A 22,294-nucleotide genomic window follows, 5' to 3' on the forward strand; every position below is an offset into this window, starting at 1 on the left:
TTGTTAACCCCAGACATGGAGGGGTTTTTCTCCTACCCTGATGTCCTGGATGAGCTGCTGGGTCGGCGTGTCGATGGGAGCTTTGGTGTCGATGACGTTCTGGATGGAGCTGGCCCAACGCGTGGCTTCGTTCAGCAGCTTACAGTAGAGCCGGTACGAGTGTTTCCGCCCGTAGACGATCACGTTCCAGTATCCTGCCGCGCAGCAGCCGGTTCATGAGAGTCGTGTTAAAACAACGGGAACCGGGACATAAACCCGTCAGTGAGACGCTTTAACCCACCGGTCTCCTTGTAGAGCTTCTCATCGGGCTGCACCACGGAGCAGAGGCTGTTCAGAACCAGCGTTCCCAGTTTCAAGGCGTTCCGCTCAGAGCTCTTATAGTAGTCCAGGGAATTGTGGGTGAGCAGGAACCAGCGCTTCTTCAGCTTCAGCGAGGCCTTGGTGCTGTTCTTCATCTCTTTGTGCAACCAGCCTGGAGGAAAAACAGCATTTCATCTCCTTCACTGTTTACCTGCTTCACTTTTCACACCTTTATTTTCTCTTGCAAAACATTTTTTCAGTTTTAGATATTTTTCTATCAGTTTCAAATCTTTATTTTCTGTTAAAATTGTCTTCAGTTTGAAATATTTCTTTTCAGTTTAAATGATTTTTTTGAACAAACTTTGGTCTGGATTTAGCTCCGTACTGCAGCAGCTTTTTAACCCTTCAGTTAGTTTTGCTCACAGACATTGAGCTCAAATATCATTTTACTGACTAAATTCGGTTTGATTGATTTCTGCTTATTTTCATGTGTTATGTGAACTTTCTGCTTGTGTTACTTTGGGGATATAACAACAGTAAACTTTAAAAACCAGCATCAGGCTAAAGGTTAGAGAATAAAGTCTTAAAATATTAACCGTATAAATCCACTTAGAATCTCCAGACCTTAATGAACAGGTTCTGCTCCAGTAGCAGACTGTGCTGCTCATCTCCGTCCCGTACCTCTGATGATGAACTCCTGCCCGTCGACGCGCGCGTCTCCCTTGGAGCGCTGCAGCAGAGTGATCCAGTGGTGCATCTCCTCGGGCGTGTCGGCGTTGCAGTGCAGAACTCGCTCCGCAGTGATGATGACAAAGGAGTTTGGTCTAATTTTAACAGCAGAAGCTTAGAGTCAGACAACAGCCAGATCTGGGAATAATACAAACAAGTCGATGCCACACCTTTCTGGATTATCTGAAGCACAAACCGAGTCGATCATGCCCACATCCAGCGTTCCCTGAAGAAAGACAGGTGAGGCGTTGATTATTTGTTTTTCCTCCCGGAGGAGGCAGATATTCTGCCCGACTCACCACAGCGTTCTGCGGATTGGCCTGCTCGTCGTGCATCTCGCTGATCTCCTGTTCTGTGGAGCCGTGGACCTGACTCAGCACGCTGAACCACTGACTGTAAGCATGGAAACACAATCATCAATAGGTCACAGCACCAACAACTCTTCCAGCTACAGAGGCCATGTTTGCAGCATATTAGCAAAAACACCTGATTCCAACTGCAGAGCACGGCAGTGGAGGGGTGGAGATGTGGGACACTTGTTTTAACTGAGTCATTCAAATGATATGCCTGAAAAACTGAGTGGATGGATTTTTCCACAGTGGACTGATTCAGTGTGTGAAGACACACCTGGCGTCCTCAGCAGACTCTGCGATCAGGTGGTATGTCCTCTCTGGCATCACGATGTCGATGCCGTTCTCCTTCCCCGTGTTATCAACGATTTCTCTGCAGAAATTAAAAACAATTTTTAGAAGCATAACCAGGATTTGATCATGTTTACTGAAATTGCCCTTTGACCTTACTTGGCATTGTGCATGTCTAGCACTCCCTTCATCTTCTCCTCGCTGTCGTTCTCAAAGTACATGAGCCGGCTCTGGCGCAGCACGAACCAGCGACGCTTCCAGTTGCGGCGGGACAGCGTGGAGGAGCCGCCTCCCTTCTTGTGCAGCCAGCCCTGCTTCAGAGCTTCCTGCTTGGCCCGGAACCACAGGAAGGTCTCGTCCTTCAGAACGCACCAGCGCCGCTTCCACGTGTTCATCAGGCCTCCTGAAGACGAGACGGCAGCACTGCAGTTCCTGCTACAGCGAGGAGAACGGCTCCCAAAGGGTTCAGAGTGAATTGAAGGAGCTACCTTTGATGAAGAGGAAGCTGTGGAAGTACGGCAGAGTGACGCAGCTGTAGACCGAGTCCCGGCGATACGACAACTCATCGTCTGTGTCAAACCGGTCAAAGTCGTCTTCACTGTCCTCAAACTGCAATGAAAGTCAAAGCAAATGATTCAGCAGTTTCTACTGAAGCTCCATGGAATTTGAATGAGAGTTTTAACCCGGTTGAAGTTAAGTGCCTTGCTCAGGGGCAAACGTTAGGTTCATAAAGCTGCACTTGAATGAAGCACAAGACATCCAGAACAATGTGGTCTGATTTGGAAAGATGTTTAATCATTGTACGTTTCACAACTGTGACCAGCTGCTATGCATGGTGGTGGAGGGCTGATGATGTGGGGTTTTGACAAACGTCTGTCAGTCTGACCATTCAGGAGACTCACCGATGACTGAGCGCCTTCGGAGCTGAAGCGGTAAGCCCCTGAGCTGTTGTACGTTCCCACGGAGCCCCGGTAATCCGGAGACCACTGCCCGCTGCGCGGGTTGGAGAACGCCACGCTGCCACTGGACACGATGGCGCCCTCGTCATAGTCGTCCTGGTCGTAGTCCGAGTCCTCGTCTGGAGGAATCAGCTCCACCAGGTCGTCGGACGGCGCCTCTGACGACGCCTGCGGGTGGCAGAAAGCGGAGTCGCCGCTGGACGAGACGCTGTGGGCGGCCGGCGGTAACGGAGGCAGCGGCTGGTGGAGCAGGGTGGTGAGGGGCATCGCGGGGATCGGAACATCGTTGGCGTACGGGTCTTCTTCAGAGGAATCGTCGCTCGTCCGGATCCCACTGGTCCGCTGGCCGTCGGAGTGGCCGTGCTCGCTTGGGTTGGGAGAGTCTTTGAAAGCCTCGTCGTCGGCTCCGAACCCTTCATCGACCTCCTCTTCGTCGGCGCCTCTGCTCCCTCCATTCTCTTTCTCCTCTTCCTCCCCGACGCCCAGCGAGCTCTCAATGTTCCTCACACACTCATCGATCTCGTCGAAGTTGAGCGAGTCCAGGAACTGCTGCGCCGCCTTGCAGGCCTCGTCCTCCAGCCGCTGCAGCTCCTGATCCCGGAGGCGCTGCAGGCGGTGGAGCGACGCCTCCGTCAGGGACAGCTCCTGCTGCTCCTTCTGCCTCTGCAGCGCCTGGATCTCTCGCTCCAGCCGGAGGATCTCCTCCACCTGGGACGCCTCCTGGGGGCGGATGGCCTCCTCCTCCTCGGCGGCCTCCTGCAAGACCGACTGCAGCTCCTCTGGAGTTTCAGGTAGAGCTGCAGCTGCTTCCTCCAGCTGAGACTGAGTAAAAACCAGAGAGGCCAGCTCCTCGGCGCGCTGCAGTTCCGCCAGCCGCAGAGCCTCCTCAGCCTAGAAACAGAGGAAAACCATGAAACTCTCAGATGGAAACACATTCTGCACCATGGAACTGAGATGGTTTCTGTAACATTTCATCTTTGACAGCTTCTTAAACTCTCTGAGGACAATTTGGAAACAGTAGAAGTGATGATTTTAAAAGTTTCCTATAAAAGATTTTAAAATAATTATTCAAAACACCCCTGAAATACTAAAAGGAGTTGAAATACTAAAAATATTTCAACTCCTCTAAGAAATGTTTTTGCTTTTGCATCTTTTAGGTCTGGGACTTTTACACATTTCTTTTTCATTAAATAACTACATAGATTTTAATGGGGTGAATGTTTTAGTAAATTATTAGTATTTTTTTCATAACCGGAACCTTTGTATTCATGTGTTTCTCGTACGCCGATACATCTGACGCACGAAGCTCATTTTGTGGATATGTTGATGATTATAATTGTCAATAATTAAATAGACTGCATTTAACTTGACTAAACACCACCAGTGTCTTTGCTGCTCCCATATTTATTCTTTGAAATCAAAGTATGATGATATTTCTGGCACCTCTTTGGCGCGTCGCTCCGCCTCCAGTCTCAGTCTCTCTCTGCACAAACAGAAACAGCCAAACGTCAGCGGCTATCAGCAGGCGGGTTGGAGGACCAACGAGGACGAATGTCACCTCTCCATCTCTTCCTCCATCTTTCTGCGGCGCTCCTCCTCCTCCTCCCTCTTCCTCCTCTCGTCCAGCAGGCGGCCGACGGCCCGGCGGGCCAGCTGGCCCCGCAGGCGCTTCTGGAAGGTGAGCGCGGCCCAGCGGAGCAGCAGGAACTTCCTCCTCCAGTAGAAAGCCCGGTAGTTCTTCTGAATGACCACAATGCACTGCAGCAGCCTCCTGTACTGCTTCCTGGAGGCGAAGCCGCATAAAACGATCATTTAATGTGGATAGAAACCTCGAGTTTATGAGTAAACGTGCAGCGAGCGTACCGGGCCATGTAGCCCAGGATGTGGGCCTGGATGATCATGGCTGCTTTCAGAACCTCCACCTCCCTCTGCTTCTCCAGCCGCTGCTCCAGAGACTCTCGAAGGAAAACCTGAGAAGACAGAAAGACACAGTTTTACTCTCTTCATCTTCACATTTAATGGCAAAAAATGTACAATAATTATCCAAATGATCCAAGAACTTCTTAAAAACTATGAAGGAAAAACAGCCTCATTTATACAAACATCTCAATAAACACAAACATTCAGTTGGGATTATATGTTTATGTCCATTTGACCTGAAATCCAGGCAGGTTAATAATTATTCATACATATACCAAAGACTGTCAAAATAAAAAATGATCAATCACATAATAAATTTAAATTTGCTTGATAATTTCCATTCTGCTGATTAATCATTTTAGAAAAGCAATTTTTTTTACAGAGACATGATTGATTTTATTTACAGTTTCGCTTTTTATGTCTTATTTCTTTATTTCTGTTTTAACCCAGTGCAGACATCCACTAGCTGCGACTCACCCTGAATAAAAGATTTAAAATCCAGCAGAATTAAGAAACTCAAGATCTGAACAAACGTTCGGCGTTAATCAAACCTCGTAAGATTACAGCGGCGAGGCGTTCCTGCCTCGGCTCCGTGTGAAAAGGCTGAATCTATCGAGCAGCTGGCCGTTTTATAAGCCAAGCCGTCGCCCGCCGATAGAGGAACCGGGCCCACTGGGCCGGCCGGGTTAATCCGATTAGGGAGGAGGAAAATGAGATACGGGACATGAGCTCTGGCGGCCGATACGGCAGGGAAATATCACAGGACTGGGAGGTTCAGGAACAGATTTCTCCTGTTGAATGAGGAGCTCAGTGTGTGTGTGTGTGTGTGTGTGTGTGTGTGTGTGTGTGTGTGTGTGAGTGTGTGTGTGCGTGTGTGTGTGTATGCGTGTGTGTGGGTGTGTGCGTGTGTGTGAGACATTGCTGAATCCTGAGCACTGAGGCACTAAAGAGATTTTATGAGGAGACGTAACCTCGCTTTGCATGCAGGTTAATTAACTCCTGCATTAGCTGCATGAACACGAGGAAACCAGAGGAGACGTGATCCAACTGATGCAAATTTTGAGCAAACTTTTAAAATGCAATAAAAACACAAGATAGAAGTCAATCAACTGGGACACGGGGGGCATGATTTCATATTGATGCTGCGTTTGGCTGTCATAAACAGGAAGTAGAGGTTGGAAACGAGTGTGAAGGAGCAAATCATCTCAGGAAAACAGATTTACCCTCCTAGATGGAGAGAAAGTCATCAAAACTTATTCAATAATTGTGTTTCCATCTCCCTTTTTAGTGCATTAAGTTTCTTTTGGACAAGTCAAAACAGACCTTTTTTGTTAAAAAGAGGACATTTTTAGATGCTTTTCCATTAAAACTTTGTTGATATTCTGCAAAAGTTGAAAAAACTACTTGTTATGCAAAACATGTATTTCCATCACTGTTTTTTGCAAAATACAACCATTTCAACCACTTCCTCCTAGAGGAAAGTTTTATTTTTATCAGAAATTGTGAGTTTATTCAAAATTGATGCATTTCCATTAAGCAGGTTTATTTTTGTTATTCCAGTAAATTTTCTGTTTCCACAACTGTTTCTACTTTAAAATGCTCATGAATAAAAAACGTTGATGGAAACACGGTTAATGTCAGAGCAGAGTGAAAACCTGCTTTTTGAACTGAACCTCAGCCAATCACAGGACAACAGAGACAGCAGCAGCTTTTGTCTGTGGAGCTGAATGTCAGGAGGGACGTCAGGCAGAACAAAAGAATCCAGCAGGAAGCATCAGACCCGACCTGACACAACACGGGTCAGCATGAAAACACACAGCCTCCCTGAACAAGTGCACACATTTGCATCCTGATGAGTCGCACAACAAATCCTCTTTAATCGTTACACTGTTAATTAGCACAACAAAAGGCTCGACTAAGCCTCGCTGCATTTAATTCTTGCTGCTCCGGGTCGGGTCGGGTCCTCAGAGGGAACGGAGCCACGCGGCGCCGCTTCCTGTCCACAAAATTAAGTTTCAGGCTCTAAAAGCACAAAGCAGAGCTCAGAGGCAACAGCGCCGACTGAAAGGAGCTGCAGGCTGTAAATCTGTCTGAGGGACAAAGTGGACGAATCCCTCAGAGGGACGCAGCAGGATTTAACGGCGGCGCAGGCAGGAAACAGTCAGGCGACGTCACAGATAAGATCTGGTGATCAGGTTTCACACTGGAAACATTCAAACTGCAAAAAGAGAGAAGTTGAATATGTTTGTACGTTTGGCACCATGATGGCTCAGATCGCCACAGCTTTGTTAAGTATCTAGTGAACAGCACAGCGCCCCCAGTGGACAGACTGATGAATGTTTCTGGTCCTAAACCGGTTCCACCAAACTGCTGGAAACTCAGAGTTTCTACTGCAGGAACGCTGAACAGAAAAAGAGTAAAACCTCTACTTAGCTTTTATCAGTGACTGTTGAAGTTAATATTACACTGGAATATTAGTCATGCAGATTCTTACAGGGCTTTTCTGTTCCAGATTTCTCCAAACTTAAAATTTGGAGAATATGTTGTAGGTGTGAGAGTAAGTCTGGAAGGAAGAGCAGAAGGAAAAGTGGAAGGATGTTAGGAAGGAAATGTGGATGAAAATTCTGATGCATGGAAGGAAGAAAAGCTTTTCAGACTTTTATAATATCTAAATCAAATTCCGTATTTTTTCATGTTTTATCTCTTCCTTGCGTTCCAAGCCAACATCGACACACACAGGTTTCTCCCTCCTGCAGCGTCACACGGTCCTGCTGTGGTCAGTGGTCTGTGTCCCCATCTGTCACTTTCCCACCGCAATCACACACACACACACACACACACACACACACACACACACACACACACACACTCTGGCAGTCGCCATCCTTCCTGATCCGGTGTGGTGGAAGTAGAGTGACTGAAGAGTGGATCCAATAACTGTGGCGTCCCACGCTTCAGGTGATGCTGACCTCGGTTACTCACACACCCACACACACACACACACACACACACACACACACACACACACACACACACACACACACACACACACACACACACACACACACACACACACACGCCCATAGAGGCAGCGGCTCTGAATGGCTCCATGGAGCTGAATTTGTAGGACACATGAAGCCAAATTGAGCCTGGAGGGAGAAAAGCCAGACTGGATTGGCATCTCTCCGGAGGCGGCCTGAGTCTCTGTCCAATCAGGCGCCGTGTTGGCGACGGAAGACCTTTCTACCGGTATTAGCTGGAGGCAAAAAGAGTGGAGCATTCAGGAACTCAGCGCTTGACAGCAGAGAGTCGATTATTCTGCAGACTGAGCAGAAGGGATGGAGCTCACCACTGACAGGCAGGAAATGCAAATCCACAGATTTTTTTTTGAGAAAATACATTTTCTGGCTTCAGTTGGTGTTTAATAAGCCCAAGAAAAATCAACCAGGTAAAAATATTCCTCTGTTTGAATCCACTCAACTGTTTTATTCTTTTTTTCTAAATTACAATAAAACCCTCAGATTGACTTCAGTTTCAGCTCATTTCCTTGGAACAAAGAGAGAAGGAAACTGACAACAGCAAAAGGTTTGGGCCTTACTTTGGTTTTGCCGAGCTGCCAATCTGCACTGCTGCTGTCATAGAGGTGCAGCAGCTGCTTGCAGCGCCCCCGGTGGTCGTCTGGAGTCAGGACGCCCCTCATCAGGACTTTGTACCTGAAGAAAAGCGAAGTTCATAACATTACAAAATTACAACAAATGCAAAAGCAGTTGAGTTTCTTATTGAAACTCAAGTTTCAATAAGAAACTTGAGTTGAATCAAACTTTTGTTGTATTTTTAAGAAGATTTTATGTCTGTAAAATGTGTCAATGTAAAAAAAACAATAATAAAAAAAACTAAGTCTATTTGCATCAATCGTTAGCTTACAGGTTACATTTGCCTGACTAGAACTTCAGGGGCCGCACAAAATCATCAACGGGGCCATAAATGAGCCCCCGCACCACGTTTTGAATTAGAGAAAAGTAGAAACTGATTGTGTGTTTAAGTGTTTCCGCTGCGTGTCTGAGTGTTTGGACTTGTGTAAACCTGGTTCACACCTGGAGCAGAAGTCCTGGAAGGATCTGCGGACCGGGAAGCCGCTGCGCCGGATCTTCACCGTTTCCAGCATGCCGGAGTACCTGAGCTGGTTCAGAACCACCGTCTGGTCAAACTGGTCAGGCATCTGAACAGAGGAAGCATCAGATTATTAACCCGCCCCACCGCCAGAGGTTAACAGGAACCTATGATCTGTCTGTTTTTATCCAACAGGATGTGAATGCAGACGCTCCTCTGCACCACAGAGGCTGATCCATGATTGCTGCTGGTTGACCTTTCCAGCACAGCGTCAGACGTCGTTTTCATGGCTGTGAGGATTGATTTTGGAGGTCTGCTGTGATTCAGTATCACAGCCACAAACACTGGGCATCCTGGGGTTTTATGAGGCTGATAATAACACGTCTGGAGGTGATGAATGGAAACAAAGAGACGAAAACAACAAACATTAAATCTGCGGGATGGTCTTTGGTCTTGGCATTGTCAGTCAGAGTCATTGTGAATGCTCAGGCTATAAGGGTAATGGCAAGTTGTTTCTCTGCCATTACCACATTTAGCAGCGAATATGTGACATTGATTGACAGTGCTAAGCCCCGCCTCCTGGCCCTGATTGGTTGTTTCTAGTTACACAGAAGAGCTTGATGTTTCCACAGATTATCTGTTTCATACTAAACTGTCGCAATGACTGTGACAGTTTCAACAAGTATGTAAAAAAAAAAAATTTTTATAAAAGTTACAAACTGCAGCTTTAACAAGTTTATGAACATTCAGACCAATCAGCAGCCAGCGGCCCCAGCACATAGCATTACCAGTGACAGAGCATCATTCAGAGGAAGCCTTTCTCTGAAGAGACGCTCGTCACCCAGTAACCTCGGTGGGCGTAAGCGGGGTGGGTGGGGTCAGCTCCACATAAGTGGGAGCTTTCATTCCCACTGGTAATGCCCCCTTTATTCAGCAGGTCTCCCCTGATTGCCGCTGATGGCCCATTTGGGTCGTCTCCAAGGGAGGCCAACTCACCAGCAGATCCTCCCTGTCTGATTGAATGGAGGCATTAATGCCACTGGCCGCAGGGAGCGCTTCGTTAGCATAATTAGCATACGGACAGCGATGCAGCCGTACAAAGGCGGGCGGTCAGGACGACGTCCTCTGACTCCCGGATCTGTTTTCATTCATCGCCGTTTCCTGTTTCTGCTTCTCCTTCAGGGAGTTCAGAGATCCTTTCTCTGGTCATAACAAGACTCCATGTCCCACATCCAGGTCCAAAAACCTCTTTTTGCTCTAAAATAATAATCTGTGGCAGATATTTCTATGCTAACCATAGCTCAATATCAGCTGGACCATTAAAAGTAATATTCTGGGATGTTGATGTGCGGGCGGACTGAGAGATGGATGGATGGATGGATGGATGGATGCTTCCAGTCTTGAACCTTTTTCAGATTAAATTAAAACTCGTTTTCTATCCTTCCAATAAAAATCTGGCGTTAACCAGTTCTTCCCTTGTGGGTATTTAGTTAGTTTGCACTAACAGGAAGTAACAGGAAGTAGTAATAAGTAACGACAGAACGATCAGGCGCCTCCAGCAGAGAGAAGCCTCTGGTCCTCTGCTGACTGACGGATGCCAACAATAGCTGCTGCTCCAGCCTGACTCCTCCAGAGATCGGTGCATTCACAGGAACAAACGGGGGCGTGGCCGTCTGCTCCTGGGGGGCTGGGGCAAGAAATGCCAAACATGGGGGGGCAGCTGAACTCAGGGTTAGCTGTCCATCACTCAGCCCAAAAGGACGGCATGGAGAGCTGCAGAGCTGTTTCCTGTATCTGATGGTCAGCAGCGATTCAAAGCCTCCCAATAATCCACTGATCAGATAACGGGATTCACTCTGAAGTGTTGGCATGTAAAAAAATCTAATTATCTCATGACATTTCAAAAAATGCCATTTTCCATCCCCGTCTGAGACTTACAAAGTTCACGCTGTCTCATGGGACTAGATTTAAATAAGTTATCACCAAACTGAAAATCCATCTGGTTCAATTAAAGGTTAATTAATGCAGGTTCAATCTAATAACGTCTTCAATACGCTGTGAATAAAGCAACAAGGTTTACCAACAGAAGAGTCTGCTTTGACGTTATTGTAACCCTCAAGTTTCTAATGAGACTAGATGCACATCACAAAGTAATGTTAAAAGTTACTTTATTACCCATGTTAAGGTTTAAATTATGAGGGAAGTTTCTACATTCCTGCTTTGACCACAAACTGAGCGATGAAATTCCAGAAGCTGCAGATTGTGAGACACTGAGGTCTGATGGAGGGATTCGCAGAGGATTATCAGTCCAGCTCAGCACGAGGAACAAAGGCGCTGGGCTTTAAGTGCAGATAAACTCAAACCAAACCGCCTCTGTTGGACTTAAAGACGGGTCTGTTTGAAGAAGGATTGGACTGCTTAACGCAGCGACACTCAAACCTGCAGGGGGCGCACTGTGCAGATTAAAACCAGAGAAGCAGCATTTACTGCAGCACAGCAGCTCAGTTTGACAGAAACACTAGATGGTGATATTATGATCAATACATGGGATTGATCATTAACAATAACACCTGGATGTCAACCTGATGGACACAACGGATAGGAATATGAGGATGGATGCTGATGGTTAAACATGGATGGATGGAAAAGTGGAAGGAAGGATATATGGAGACTATTTCTTTCCAGTCTAAAACACTGAATCATTTTTCTGTTCTTGTTTTTGCATTTGATCATTTTTCCTATTTTCCAGTTGGAGCCTCAGAGGATCTGATGTTTGATCTCATCTAACCTGCCAGAGAAAATCATCACTAAACCATTTCTGTTTCATTTCTGTTGTCCAGAAATGAAACAGATCCAGATCCTGCAGCTGCAGGTGAAACCAGAATTTTGCCTGAAGGCTGAACTCAAATGTGATGATGACAGAATTCAAAGAATTTGATTTTTCTTTCACTAATATTGGACTGAATTAAAAACATGTCTTTTATTTTTTTTTACAAATGATCCAAAACTGTATAAAGCGATACTTTAGAAAGATGAAACACTTCGATTAGGTAATTATATCCCAATATAGCATCACAGATTGATAGTGTAGGGAAAATAATCTGCTTTAAGTAGATGTGTAATCTCATTAGAAAGAGAAGAGAACGCCACTTCCTCTTCATTAACCTGTCATTTACCGAACTGCCGGCTCATCCCACATCCAATCTCATTAATTTCATGCCCTGCAGGCCAGATAATAATCACAAAGACAAACTCACTGGCTTCATCTCAGCTGTTATAAATGACCATGCATCTCTACAGAGCTAAAAGCTTTCAAGTTCAATTATCCTAGATAGGAAACGGGGAACATCAGAGTGCAGAAAAATGCAAACACTTTCAGTTTTACAGCTTTGATTCCAGTTTTAGCTCCAAACACAAACTTCAGGATGTTTTTAGAGTTTCGGACAATCTCCTGCAGCTTGGTGACACCTGACAGGTGATTCTGAAAGTTGTAGAGCTCTTCAGACATGTGAAGGTCACATTTTATAATCCAGATAAAACTACAAATTACAACTTTCAGACAACGTAAGAAGCTTGCTTTGTGTCATAAACACAGACTCATCCTATTTTAATATCACAGCTGCAGATTTAAAGCCCGTTCACTCACAAACACTTCAGATCTGATCTAGGTCTCACCTTGCATCTTAGCCTCTCCTTTCCCTGCAGGATTTCTTTCTTTCCAGATCCGACAGAAACTTCCCAACGCTGCGGCTCATCCGCGCGTTTGCTCCTCCGACACACTGACTGCTTCATGCACATTCATCCGCCACGGAGGGGGAGTGGAGCCAGACAAAGGCTTTCAAACCCTCGGCTCCACTCCCCCTTTTAACGCGGCGAGGGAGGGAGGGAGGGATGGACGGCCGCGTTGTCATGGGGACGCATCTCCTGCTGAGGCTAATTTGTGGCGGCCACTTGTAGGTCCGACTGTGTGAGGGAGGAAAAGGGCCGGCTGTTTACATTCAAACGTGTGCAGCCAGAGCAGCTGACTGCTCTGATGAAGTGGTCAAACTGGACCGAGTCGGGACCGGACCCCAGCAGAAACACTCTGATCTAGTGTTGAGTGGACAAGTTTGTGTGAATCTAAAAATGTTTCAGAGTAAAAGTAGGAGAACATTATCTGAATATCATTTAACTGTATTTAAAGTTTCTTATTGCTGCTAAAGTAGCATGATCTACTGATTATTACCACAATAATCAAACTGCCTTCATTTATATCTATATCAGTTTATCTACTTTTTTCCATCATTTCCATTTGCCTCACATTTTTCCTGTGTGCTGTGAAAAAGGCCCAGACCTGCTGCTGCTCCAGCATTATTACTGTCACTTCACATATAAACACAAAGACTGACGCGCTGCCAGCAGCCCAAAGAGCTGCCATGGTGAGCAGCTGTTGTTCTGACAGAGAGGCTTTTCAGTTGTTCTGTTTTCATCGTGTCTTTGTGCAGAAATGCTGTCATCTACACAAGCTGGATGTCAGCGATCAGAGACAAAATAAGACACAAAGGCTGAGGTGGAGTTCTTTTGTTTCCCCTGAAATCATTTCTGCCTGACGGTCCAGAGGAAACAAACTTTGCTGGGATTTACTTTTTTTTTTTTTTGCTAGAAAAAAAAAGGGAGAGTGGCTGGGTTGGAAGACCCAGCCACTCCACTTTTAACGCGGGGAGTGGAGCCCTTCTTTGCCCTTCTTTTAAGCCTGACCTTTAATCTGATTTTAATAAACAGAGATGAATAAACCTCCAATTGCTGAATTGGAGGTTTAATGGAGGTTTAACTTCTTTTGAAACTGCTTTCTCTTGAACCCCCCTGTGACACCTGCTCTGAATCAAACAGGCAGAAAGATGACCGGGGTCCCTCTCAGGGGTTTGGGGGCCGTGTTCCTTTGACCCCGGTTTCCCCCCTGGGGAGACGCCAACATGCTCTCCACCTCTGAACCGCACTACATTAAGCTCCACTCAGAGGTCCTCATCCAGGCCTGTTTAACATTCGACCAGAGGAAAGGTCCAGATGGAGCTTTCCTTTTCTTATTTCCCATAAAAAAGAAAAGGCACAGATAATATCAGATCTGATGTCATCAGTCTATTCCTGACCATCACTGATGACATCAGACCTGATATTATCTGTGCCTTTTCTTATTTCATGGGAAATAAGAAAAGGAAATAAATGATGACGCCACGTCAAGCAAAGTTGTAGAACTAGTCGTTCTTTGCTTTCAGAAGCGTGTAGAAAAAACATCGCACGTAGCACGTCATGGATGATATCACATCCACGTAGTAGCATGATGGCTGACACGTGGTGACGTGCTACGTGACTATCACATGGTGACGTGGCAGTCATCACAGTACCACGTGGACGTAACGTCATCGAGGATATGCTACTGGTCCTCTTTCATTCAAGGGCTTTCGAAGTAACGGCCTGTGATGTCATCGATGACATCACGTCCATTCCTGACTATCCCTGATGACATCAGAGCTGATATTCTTTTATGAAAAAGGAAGAGGCAAAGATAATATCAGACCTGATGACATCACGTCAGGAATAGACGTGATGTCATCGATGACATCACAGACTGTTACTTCAGAATCCTTTGAATAAAAGAGCTGTTAGCTCAGCATCATTGCTACCATGGCACGTAGGCGACGACGTAGACGACGCTCCTACCGACGTAGGAGGAGGCGATACTACAGGCGTAGGCGGCGCAGAAGCAGCTATCGCCGTAGACGTAGGAGGTATCGCCGACGTCGTCGTTATTACTAGTCGCTCACGTTGACCATGTAGCAAGCAGTTTAAAAACCACAAAAAAATATAAAAAATAATTAAGAAATAAAAAAACATTTTTTATTTCTTAATTATTTATCAAAAAATAATATGTATAAAAATAATTAAGGTATAAAAAATATTTTTTATATCTAAATTATTTTTTTAGTATATTTTTTAAGTGCTCTAAAACAAACATTTTCATGACTTTGAGCCACTCATGACATGGCTGTGACATCACAGCCATTCTTAAGTGATGTCATGAGTGGCACAAAGTCATGAACTGCAGGATGAGTCTATTGTTTTTAGTGCTTTTCCAATTGAACTAAATCATGGTAGTTCAGGCTGCAGTGCCCGAACTGCAGCATGAACTTTCTACCGGCACGAGGCTCCGTACACCTCTTTCACGAAATTTGTCTGTTGTCACTTAGCAAGCACTGTAAAAACCGCTGAAAAATAAAGAACTTGAAAGGGAAAACATTTAAGTGGTGTCAACATCCAGTCCTCCAGGGCCGGTGTCCTGTGCCTCTGCTGCACCACCTGAATACAATAATTAGGTGATTAGCAAGGCTCTGGACAACTGATCTACACAAGGAGGAGGTAATTAAGCCATTTCATTCCTGCGTTTTGTACCTGTGGCACATCGAAAAACTGCAGGATAGCGGCCCTCGAGGACTGGAGTTCGACACCCCTGACTTAAATGGCAATAACCACAGTATTTCAATACTTTGTTGTTGTAAAAAAAAAGCGTGCGTAGCACGTGTTTCCATCTTTCCATCCTCATTTGTTTTTCTGATTTGTCTTTTGATCATCTTGCCGTGTTTTTAAACACCCGAGTAATTACTTACCACAGCTACACTTCGCTCGCCCGCGGCCAGCGGAGGCGTTTTTACGCTTCTTCTGGCCGCGGGCTTTGGGATTCTTGCGATTCCTCTTACGCCTGGGGGCTTCAGAGGAAGAGCGCTTTCTGCGTCGTGCTTTACGTGCCATGGTAGCAACGCTGCGCTAAGCACTGCTCTTTTATTCAAGGAGTTCTGAAGTATGGGTTTGTGACATCATCAGTGACATCAAGGTCAGCCTTTTATGCCATTGATGACATCACATCCAAGGTGTGATGTCATCACACATTTAACATGTGATGAACATCATACATGTGAAAATCCCAACTAATCAGACAGATTAGTTGGGATTATTATAATTTATCATTATAAATGCGCTGCGGTCAAGTGCATTCATAAGATCCAATAACAGGGAATATGGCTGGACAAATATTTGGATGACTTAAAGTATAATAATAAACTAGATGAAAAATATTCTCCAGCAAAGCCCATTTTGATTGGCAACAGCTGCATCATCATGTCGAGCAGAGGAAAGGTTTCAGTGGAGCAGATCACCAGGCTGTCCACTGCGAGACCTGATCCAAGAAAAACAATCCGGAAATCACAATGTCTGATTTTTAAATAATTGTGTGTTACTGCTGTCAGCGATCAGTCGATCGTTTCCTGTAGTTTTTCACCATGTTTGCACTGCAGCAGGGATTCTGGCCAGATGTTCTCCAGATCAGCCAGGTTTCTGGGCTGCCGCTGAGAAACATGGAGTCTGAGTCCCTCTATTGGGTTTAGGTCTGGAGACTGGTCGGCACCTCACCTTACGCAGGCTGTGTGCTTTGGGTCATTGTCATGTTGGAAGACTCTCACCTCACGACGCATCATGAGGTGAGAAATCAACCCAGAACCACACAGGAGGAGCTGGTCGATGACCCGAAGAGAGTCGGCACCACTGCCGGCTGAAGTGTGAACTTCAGGCTGCAGTTCATACTGCAGCCTGAAGAGACCCAAATACAATTTTTTGACCTGTATCCGATCTTTTCATGACAGTCTGAACAACACAGGTTGGACCCAGGACACCTGCATATCCGATACGTATCAGATATACGTTAGCACTCCACTGTTAGCATCCATGTTTACTTCCGCAAACAAAGTAGCAGAAGTAAAGCCTGACATCAGCCTGAAGTAACTGTGTGACTTCAGGCTGCAGTGTGAACACAAACGGTGTGAAATCATGCATGGCACAGAAGGTTCCCGTTCTTAAATCAGCACACGGCCAGGCCCGTCTTCATCTCCATGACCATTTGGATGACCCAGAGGAGTCATGGGAGAAAGTGATGTGGTCAGAGGAAACCAAAACATGACTTTCTGGTCTTAATTCCACTTCCTGTGTTTAGAGGTCATGTGTTTCCTCTGGCAACATGACCTGATTGGGGTCATGTTGCCAGATTTGGGGGAACAGCCTCCTTCTCTTCAATACTCCACCAGGTGAGATCTCGCATGGAGCCCAAAGTCTGAGTGAGATTAACATGTTTAGCTTCACTAAGCTGCTTTGCAATTTCCCCGAAGCCCTTCCCAGCCTTGTGGAAATTCAGTCAGTGGTGTCGTTGGCAGCTCTTTGGTCTTAGCCACGTTAATAGTTGGAGTCTTACTGATGTGTGCAGGATGGACAGGAGTCTTTAATCATCATTTTTTCCTTTTCTTTCTATTTTTTTTTTGTGCTTTTTGAAACTGCTTGCTACATGGTCAACTTGAGCGACTAGTAATAACGACGTCGGCGATACCTCCTACGTCTACGGCGATAGCTGCTTCTGCGCCGCCTACGCCTGTAGTATCGCCTCCTCCTACGTCGGTAGGAGGAGCGTCGTCGTCGTCGTCGTCTACGTGCCATGGTAGCTTAGCAATGATGCTAAGCTAAGTGTTTTTTTTTATTCAAGCATTTTTTTTAAATAAGAGCTTGTGATGTCATCAATGACATCAGAAACGGTGACACCACATTTAGTAAATTGTGAAGACATGGATGTGATGTCACCAATGACATCACCCCATAGACGTTTCAAAGTGAAAGGTGACGTGCTTTGCATAATTGGGTTTTATGCAAAGCCCAATTATTTCAATTGCTTTTCCATCATAATGTTCTTATTTTAGGAATTTGCAAGTTATTTTAATTTTAAGAATTTTGTCAAAAATTTAATCTAATTCTTCCATTACTTTTTCAGTGAGAGTCTAATGTGAGCGGTAACATTATCACATCTAGTTTCCTTTGCAGTGTCTCTCACTGCACAGTTCATGTGGCTCACTGGTTTGTTATTAAGGAAGCATCTCACTGTTCTGGTGGAGATGGTTTTGTTTACTTTATTGGGTCAGCCTTTGATGCCATTGATGACATCACATCCAAGCTAACGCTTGGTGATGACATCACACCTGAGTTCTAAATCATTGAAAGTGAAACTTTTGCTCATGTATCAGGTTAAAGGTTAAAGGTTAGGATTTTACATGCACATAAAAGCCCAAAAAAATGAATAAGAAATAAAAAACCTCATCAAGCAGTCTGTGTGAGTGAGTGAGTGAGTGAGTGAGTGAGTGAGTGAGTGAGTGAGTGAGTGAGTGAGTGAGTGAGTGAGTGAGTGAGTGAGTGAGTGAGTGAGTGAGTGAGTGAGTGAGTGACTGGTTACTTTTGAGTCTGTCGTGAGTAACCAGTCACTCACTCACCACAAACTGCTTGATGATGTTTCTTATTTTTTATTAATTTTTTTGGGCTTTTACGTGCTTGCTACATGTTCAACGAGAGTGACTAGTGATGGCAAACATGCCGCCCTCGTCTACGTCCGGAGGAGACGTTTTGCCGCCTCTTCCAGACGCGGAATTTGCGATTCTTACGACCTCTCCTACGTCTCTGAGGGTTCTCGTCCTCAGAGGACGAGGACGGCGATGAGCGCCGTCTGCGTCGTGCTCTACGTGCCATTGTAGCAATGCTCCGCTAAGCTAAGTGGTCCTTTATTCAAGGACTTTTGATGTCACAGCCTGTGATGTCATCAATGACATCACTCCATCACTGATGATGTCATACTTTGTCTGTGTCTCTTCCTTTTTCATAAAAATTTAAAGTGAAAAGAGTGTGACCAGTTTGTACCGCATGTTACTGCTTTGCAAAGAAACTGAAAGGAAAACACATTTGTGTTGTTTCTTGTTTTGGACCAGCATTATTCTTAAATCTGTGATTTAATCCTACAGTTCATGGTGATAAACCCCAATAACCTTGACTGGTTTGCTCACCAGAAAATCAAGACCAAAATCACAATCTTCAGGACGGTTGTTTTGAAGCAACAAATTGGATTTTCCTTTGCCAGCCAAATGGAGATTACATCAATGTCATGACTGAGTGAGTCAATGTGTGTGGACAGCACCATTCCCACCAGAAACCCTGGATCACCAGTGACCCAAATGTCCTGTTAAACAAGAAAAAAGAACCTTTATGGAACAAGGGAGTTATTGAAGCAAGGGAGTAAACAGAAGCAGCTCAAAGTCAAATAGGGGAAGAAGCTGGAGAACAAACTGCAGATCTCTGATCCTGTCAGAGAAACTGGATCAGAGATCAGGCCAGGATTGAAGACGACACAGGCTTCAAGCAAAAGGAGGATCAGAAGTCTGGACAGAGCCAATGAGCTGAGCACATTCTTCAACTGATTCAGTTCATCATTCTCCTCTCTTGACACCCACAAGGTCTTGGAGAGACTCCTGCTGGTGTTCATCTGGACAACAGACTGGAGACGCAGACTGGACGTCCTGAGGAAGCTAAGATCCTTGAAGGTTTACAGAAACCTGGGAATCTTGCCCAGTCCTCCAGGGCAAGAATCCTGGAGGACTGGATTAGAGAATCACTGATCGACTGATTGTTTGACAAGGAAGAAATAAAGAGAAAGACAAAGGGAACACTTTTCAGCTGAAAAGCGCGTGCTACATGCTGAACGAGAGCAAGTAACAACAAACCTACTTCAAGCGTCTGCGGACAGAGGAGGCATTGTGGCGCCTCTTCAGGCCACGAGCTTTGGTTTGTTTGCGGGCTCTCTTGCGCCGGTGGGCCTCAGAGGACCGCCGTCTGTGTCGTGATTTACGTATCATTGTAGCAATGCTACGCTAAGCTATGTTGTCTTTCATTCAAGAATTTTTGAAGTAACAGTCTGTGATGTCATCAATGACATCACATCCATTTTGACTTTGACTGACGTAATTAAGCCTATTTGACGTGAAGTGTGACCAACCTGACCGAACTTTGGCCAAAGATTTGTCTGTTTGAGATGAACAAATCTGGCTTTCACCAAGATGGCTCCAACTCAGAACATCCACATCTGTCTCAGCTCTGAGACGGATGATCCACACCAAACATGACATGGCTGTTCACCTATGGTGCAGGTGAACAGCCATGTCACTGCATATCAGTGCCAAATAAAAAAAAAAAAACGGAAAAAAGGAAAAAGCGCATGCTACAAGTTGAACGAGAGTAACTAGTGACAGCATGGTCTCCCACGTCGGCAGACAGAAGAGGCATTTTGGCGCCTCTTCCGGCTACGGACTTTGATAGCCTTGCGACCTCTCCTACGTCGAGGCGCGTTGGAGGTTCGCCGTCTACGTCGTACTCTACGTGCCATTGTAGCAATGCTACGGCTAAGCTAAGTAGCCTTTTATTCAAGAAATTTTGAATTCACAAGCTGGTGATGTCATCAGTGACATCACATTCATTCAGGACTACTACTGAGACCTGTCCCTGGCTGCAGCCGGAAAAGTCCCTGAAAAAGTCCCCAGTGCCCTTTTCCACTGCTGAGCAGTGGAAAAGGCCAAGCCACTTTCCTTGTTTTACAGAGAATCAAAATAAACAAAGAAAACAGTGCATGCTACATGCTTTACGAGGGAAACTGACACAAACCTACCTCAACCGTTTGCGTACAGAGGAGGCATGATGGCGCCTCTTCTGCCCACGGGCTTTGGTGAGTTTGCGCGCCTCTTGCGCCGATACGCTTCAGAGGACCGCCGTCTGTGTCGTGATTTCCGTGCCATGATAGCAATGCTGCCCCAGCCTAAGTGGTTTCTATTCAAGAACTTTCGAAGTAACAGCCTGTGATGTCATCAGTGACATCACATCTGTTTGTCCGTGCACATCTATTTGCACGACAAATAGATGTGCGAATAGATGTGTTTTCTGCTTAAGAAAACACATCTGTTTTTAACTGTGGCCAAAAACAGCCTGGAGTTTTCATTTTAAGAACTTGGGTTCAGAACCAGCATGGACTTTCAAAATGTGCAAAATGTGAATTTGCTCAGTCCATCCCCTTCACAGCAGCCTCCCAGTCAGAAACAATTACCACAGTACAGGTGGAATATCCCAAAACCATTTCTGTATTTCAGCTGTGAACAGGCTCTGGCATGCTTCACTGCCAGAGCCTGTTGCTAGGAAACCTGGGGCTAAAGGTCATCAAAGCAGACCAGACATTTTTTCTCCCCCGTCTACCTCGTGGAGGGGGGACTGTTTAACGATTAAATGACAACCAGTTCACACAGACTGTCAGCACTGTGACCTTGACCCGCAAACAGGGACTCACCTTGTGTGTGTTTGGTTTGATGCAGCGGGATGAAGTACGGGTTGGACGTGCTCAGGGTGGCCATCAGAGAGTGCAAAGAGTCCTGGAGAAACATGAACACTCTTATTTTTACTTCTATCTTTGCTCAACAGATTCCACTTTAATTTGCTCTTTTATTGACGTAACTTCAGTACCGCAATATAATAACAAAACTCAAAAAGAAGATGCAGACATATATGTATGCATGCTACTATGGAAAGTAATACTTTCCACATATATATATATATATATATATATATATATATATATAGCTATATATATATATCTCTATATATCTATCGATAACTATATCTACACTATTACTACATACTATTATTCTGTATATGTATGTCTAGCAGTGGAGAATACTATGACATGTAAAATAATATAGTAGATAGTATATGTACTATCTACTATACTACTAGAGAATACAAGTAGTAGAAAATACTATAGCATATAGAATAATACTATTCTGTAGAAAGTACAGAATTCTATTCTATATTCTGCTTATACTACATTGTAGTATAGAGAATATTCTATCTAGTACATTAAAGCTCATCTGCTGTTTGCTCCCAGTTTGACTTGCCTTGAACTGGGAGCTGACGGTGGGCCGTCTGTGCTTGGTGCTGCTCTTCAGCGTGTCCTGCTTGTTTCGGCTCAATACGTGTTCAAACAGATCATAGACAAAATCCAACCTGGCAAACAAAGGGCGGAGTCAGGAATGCCAAACAGGCGATAAAGGTCAAAAACATTTTTCATCACTTCCAAACCATCCAGCCGACCTGCTTTCTCTCAGCATGTTGAGGATGTCGTCCCTGAAAGTGTCTCTGTTCTTCTCCAGCATCCCCCTCACGTCATACACCACCTGGAAACAGCCACAAGGGGGCAGCGCGGTTTTACAGGAGCAAAGCAAAACAGAGAAGAAACTTTTTTCTCCTCACAATTTTCAGATCTCAATAAAAAGACAAACAGTAAAAATATCCGAGGCTCAGCTGTGAGGCGGTTACCTCTCCTGCATAATGTCTGACTCCAAATAGGTGCACAGCAACACGAGGTTTCACATAAAATGGATTTTTCTGTAGAAGAAAGAAAATGTCAATTATTATTCTGAGGTAATAACTTTCACAAAGTCAAACTAGACATTCAGGATATATAATTTACCCTTTCTACATTGATCTAGTGTTAAATCAGAGCTAATTTTATTAAAATTTAAAGTCTAATTTTTACTATTTGGATAAATTATGAAGCTGTTTTTTTTTTTTAACATTCCATACAAATAAAATTGATATTGACCACGCAAAGCTACTGAACAACATAAATTAGCCTGTTTTTTAAATGGGAAAGACAGGAGAACATTACATTCAGGTGAGATAAATATGTAAAAATGAGATTTAGACTTT

At 44.9% G+C, this 22,294-nt stretch overlaps 1 protein-coding gene across 1 annotated transcript in view; it reads right to left on the reverse strand.

Moving 5' to 3' along the window:
* The window catches only part of myo10 (myosin X), a 90,849-nt gene that overhangs the window by 7,866 nt on the left and 60,689 nt on the right, over window positions 1–22,294 (reverse strand). Inside the window, 19 exon segments of the mRNA XM_055021838.1 lie at window positions 37–194; window positions 281–472; window positions 982–1,124; window positions 1,200–1,255; window positions 1,329–1,422; window positions 1,657–1,752; window positions 1,830–2,073; window positions 2,159–2,279; window positions 2,573–3,520; window positions 4,073–4,112; window positions 4,188–4,412; window positions 4,493–4,599; window positions 8,148–8,262; window positions 8,644–8,768; window positions 20,877–20,903; window positions 20,905–20,958; window positions 21,481–21,589; window positions 21,677–21,759; window positions 21,902–21,970. Of these exon segments, the coding sequence (XP_054877813.1) occupies window positions 37–194; window positions 281–472; window positions 982–1,124; window positions 1,200–1,255; window positions 1,329–1,422; window positions 1,657–1,752; window positions 1,830–2,073; window positions 2,159–2,279; window positions 2,573–3,520; window positions 4,073–4,112; window positions 4,188–4,412; window positions 4,493–4,599; window positions 8,148–8,262; window positions 8,644–8,768; window positions 20,877–20,903; window positions 20,905–20,958; window positions 21,481–21,589; window positions 21,677–21,759; window positions 21,902–21,970 (3,006 nt within the window).

This window comes from Poeciliopsis prolifica, unplaced genomic scaffold (genome assembly GCF_027474105.1).
Source record: "Poeciliopsis prolifica strain line A6 unplaced genomic scaffold, Auburn_PproV2 SCAFFOLD079, whole genome shotgun sequence".
Lineage (NCBI taxonomy): Eukaryota > Metazoa > Chordata > Actinopteri > Cyprinodontiformes > Poeciliidae > Poeciliopsis > Poeciliopsis prolifica.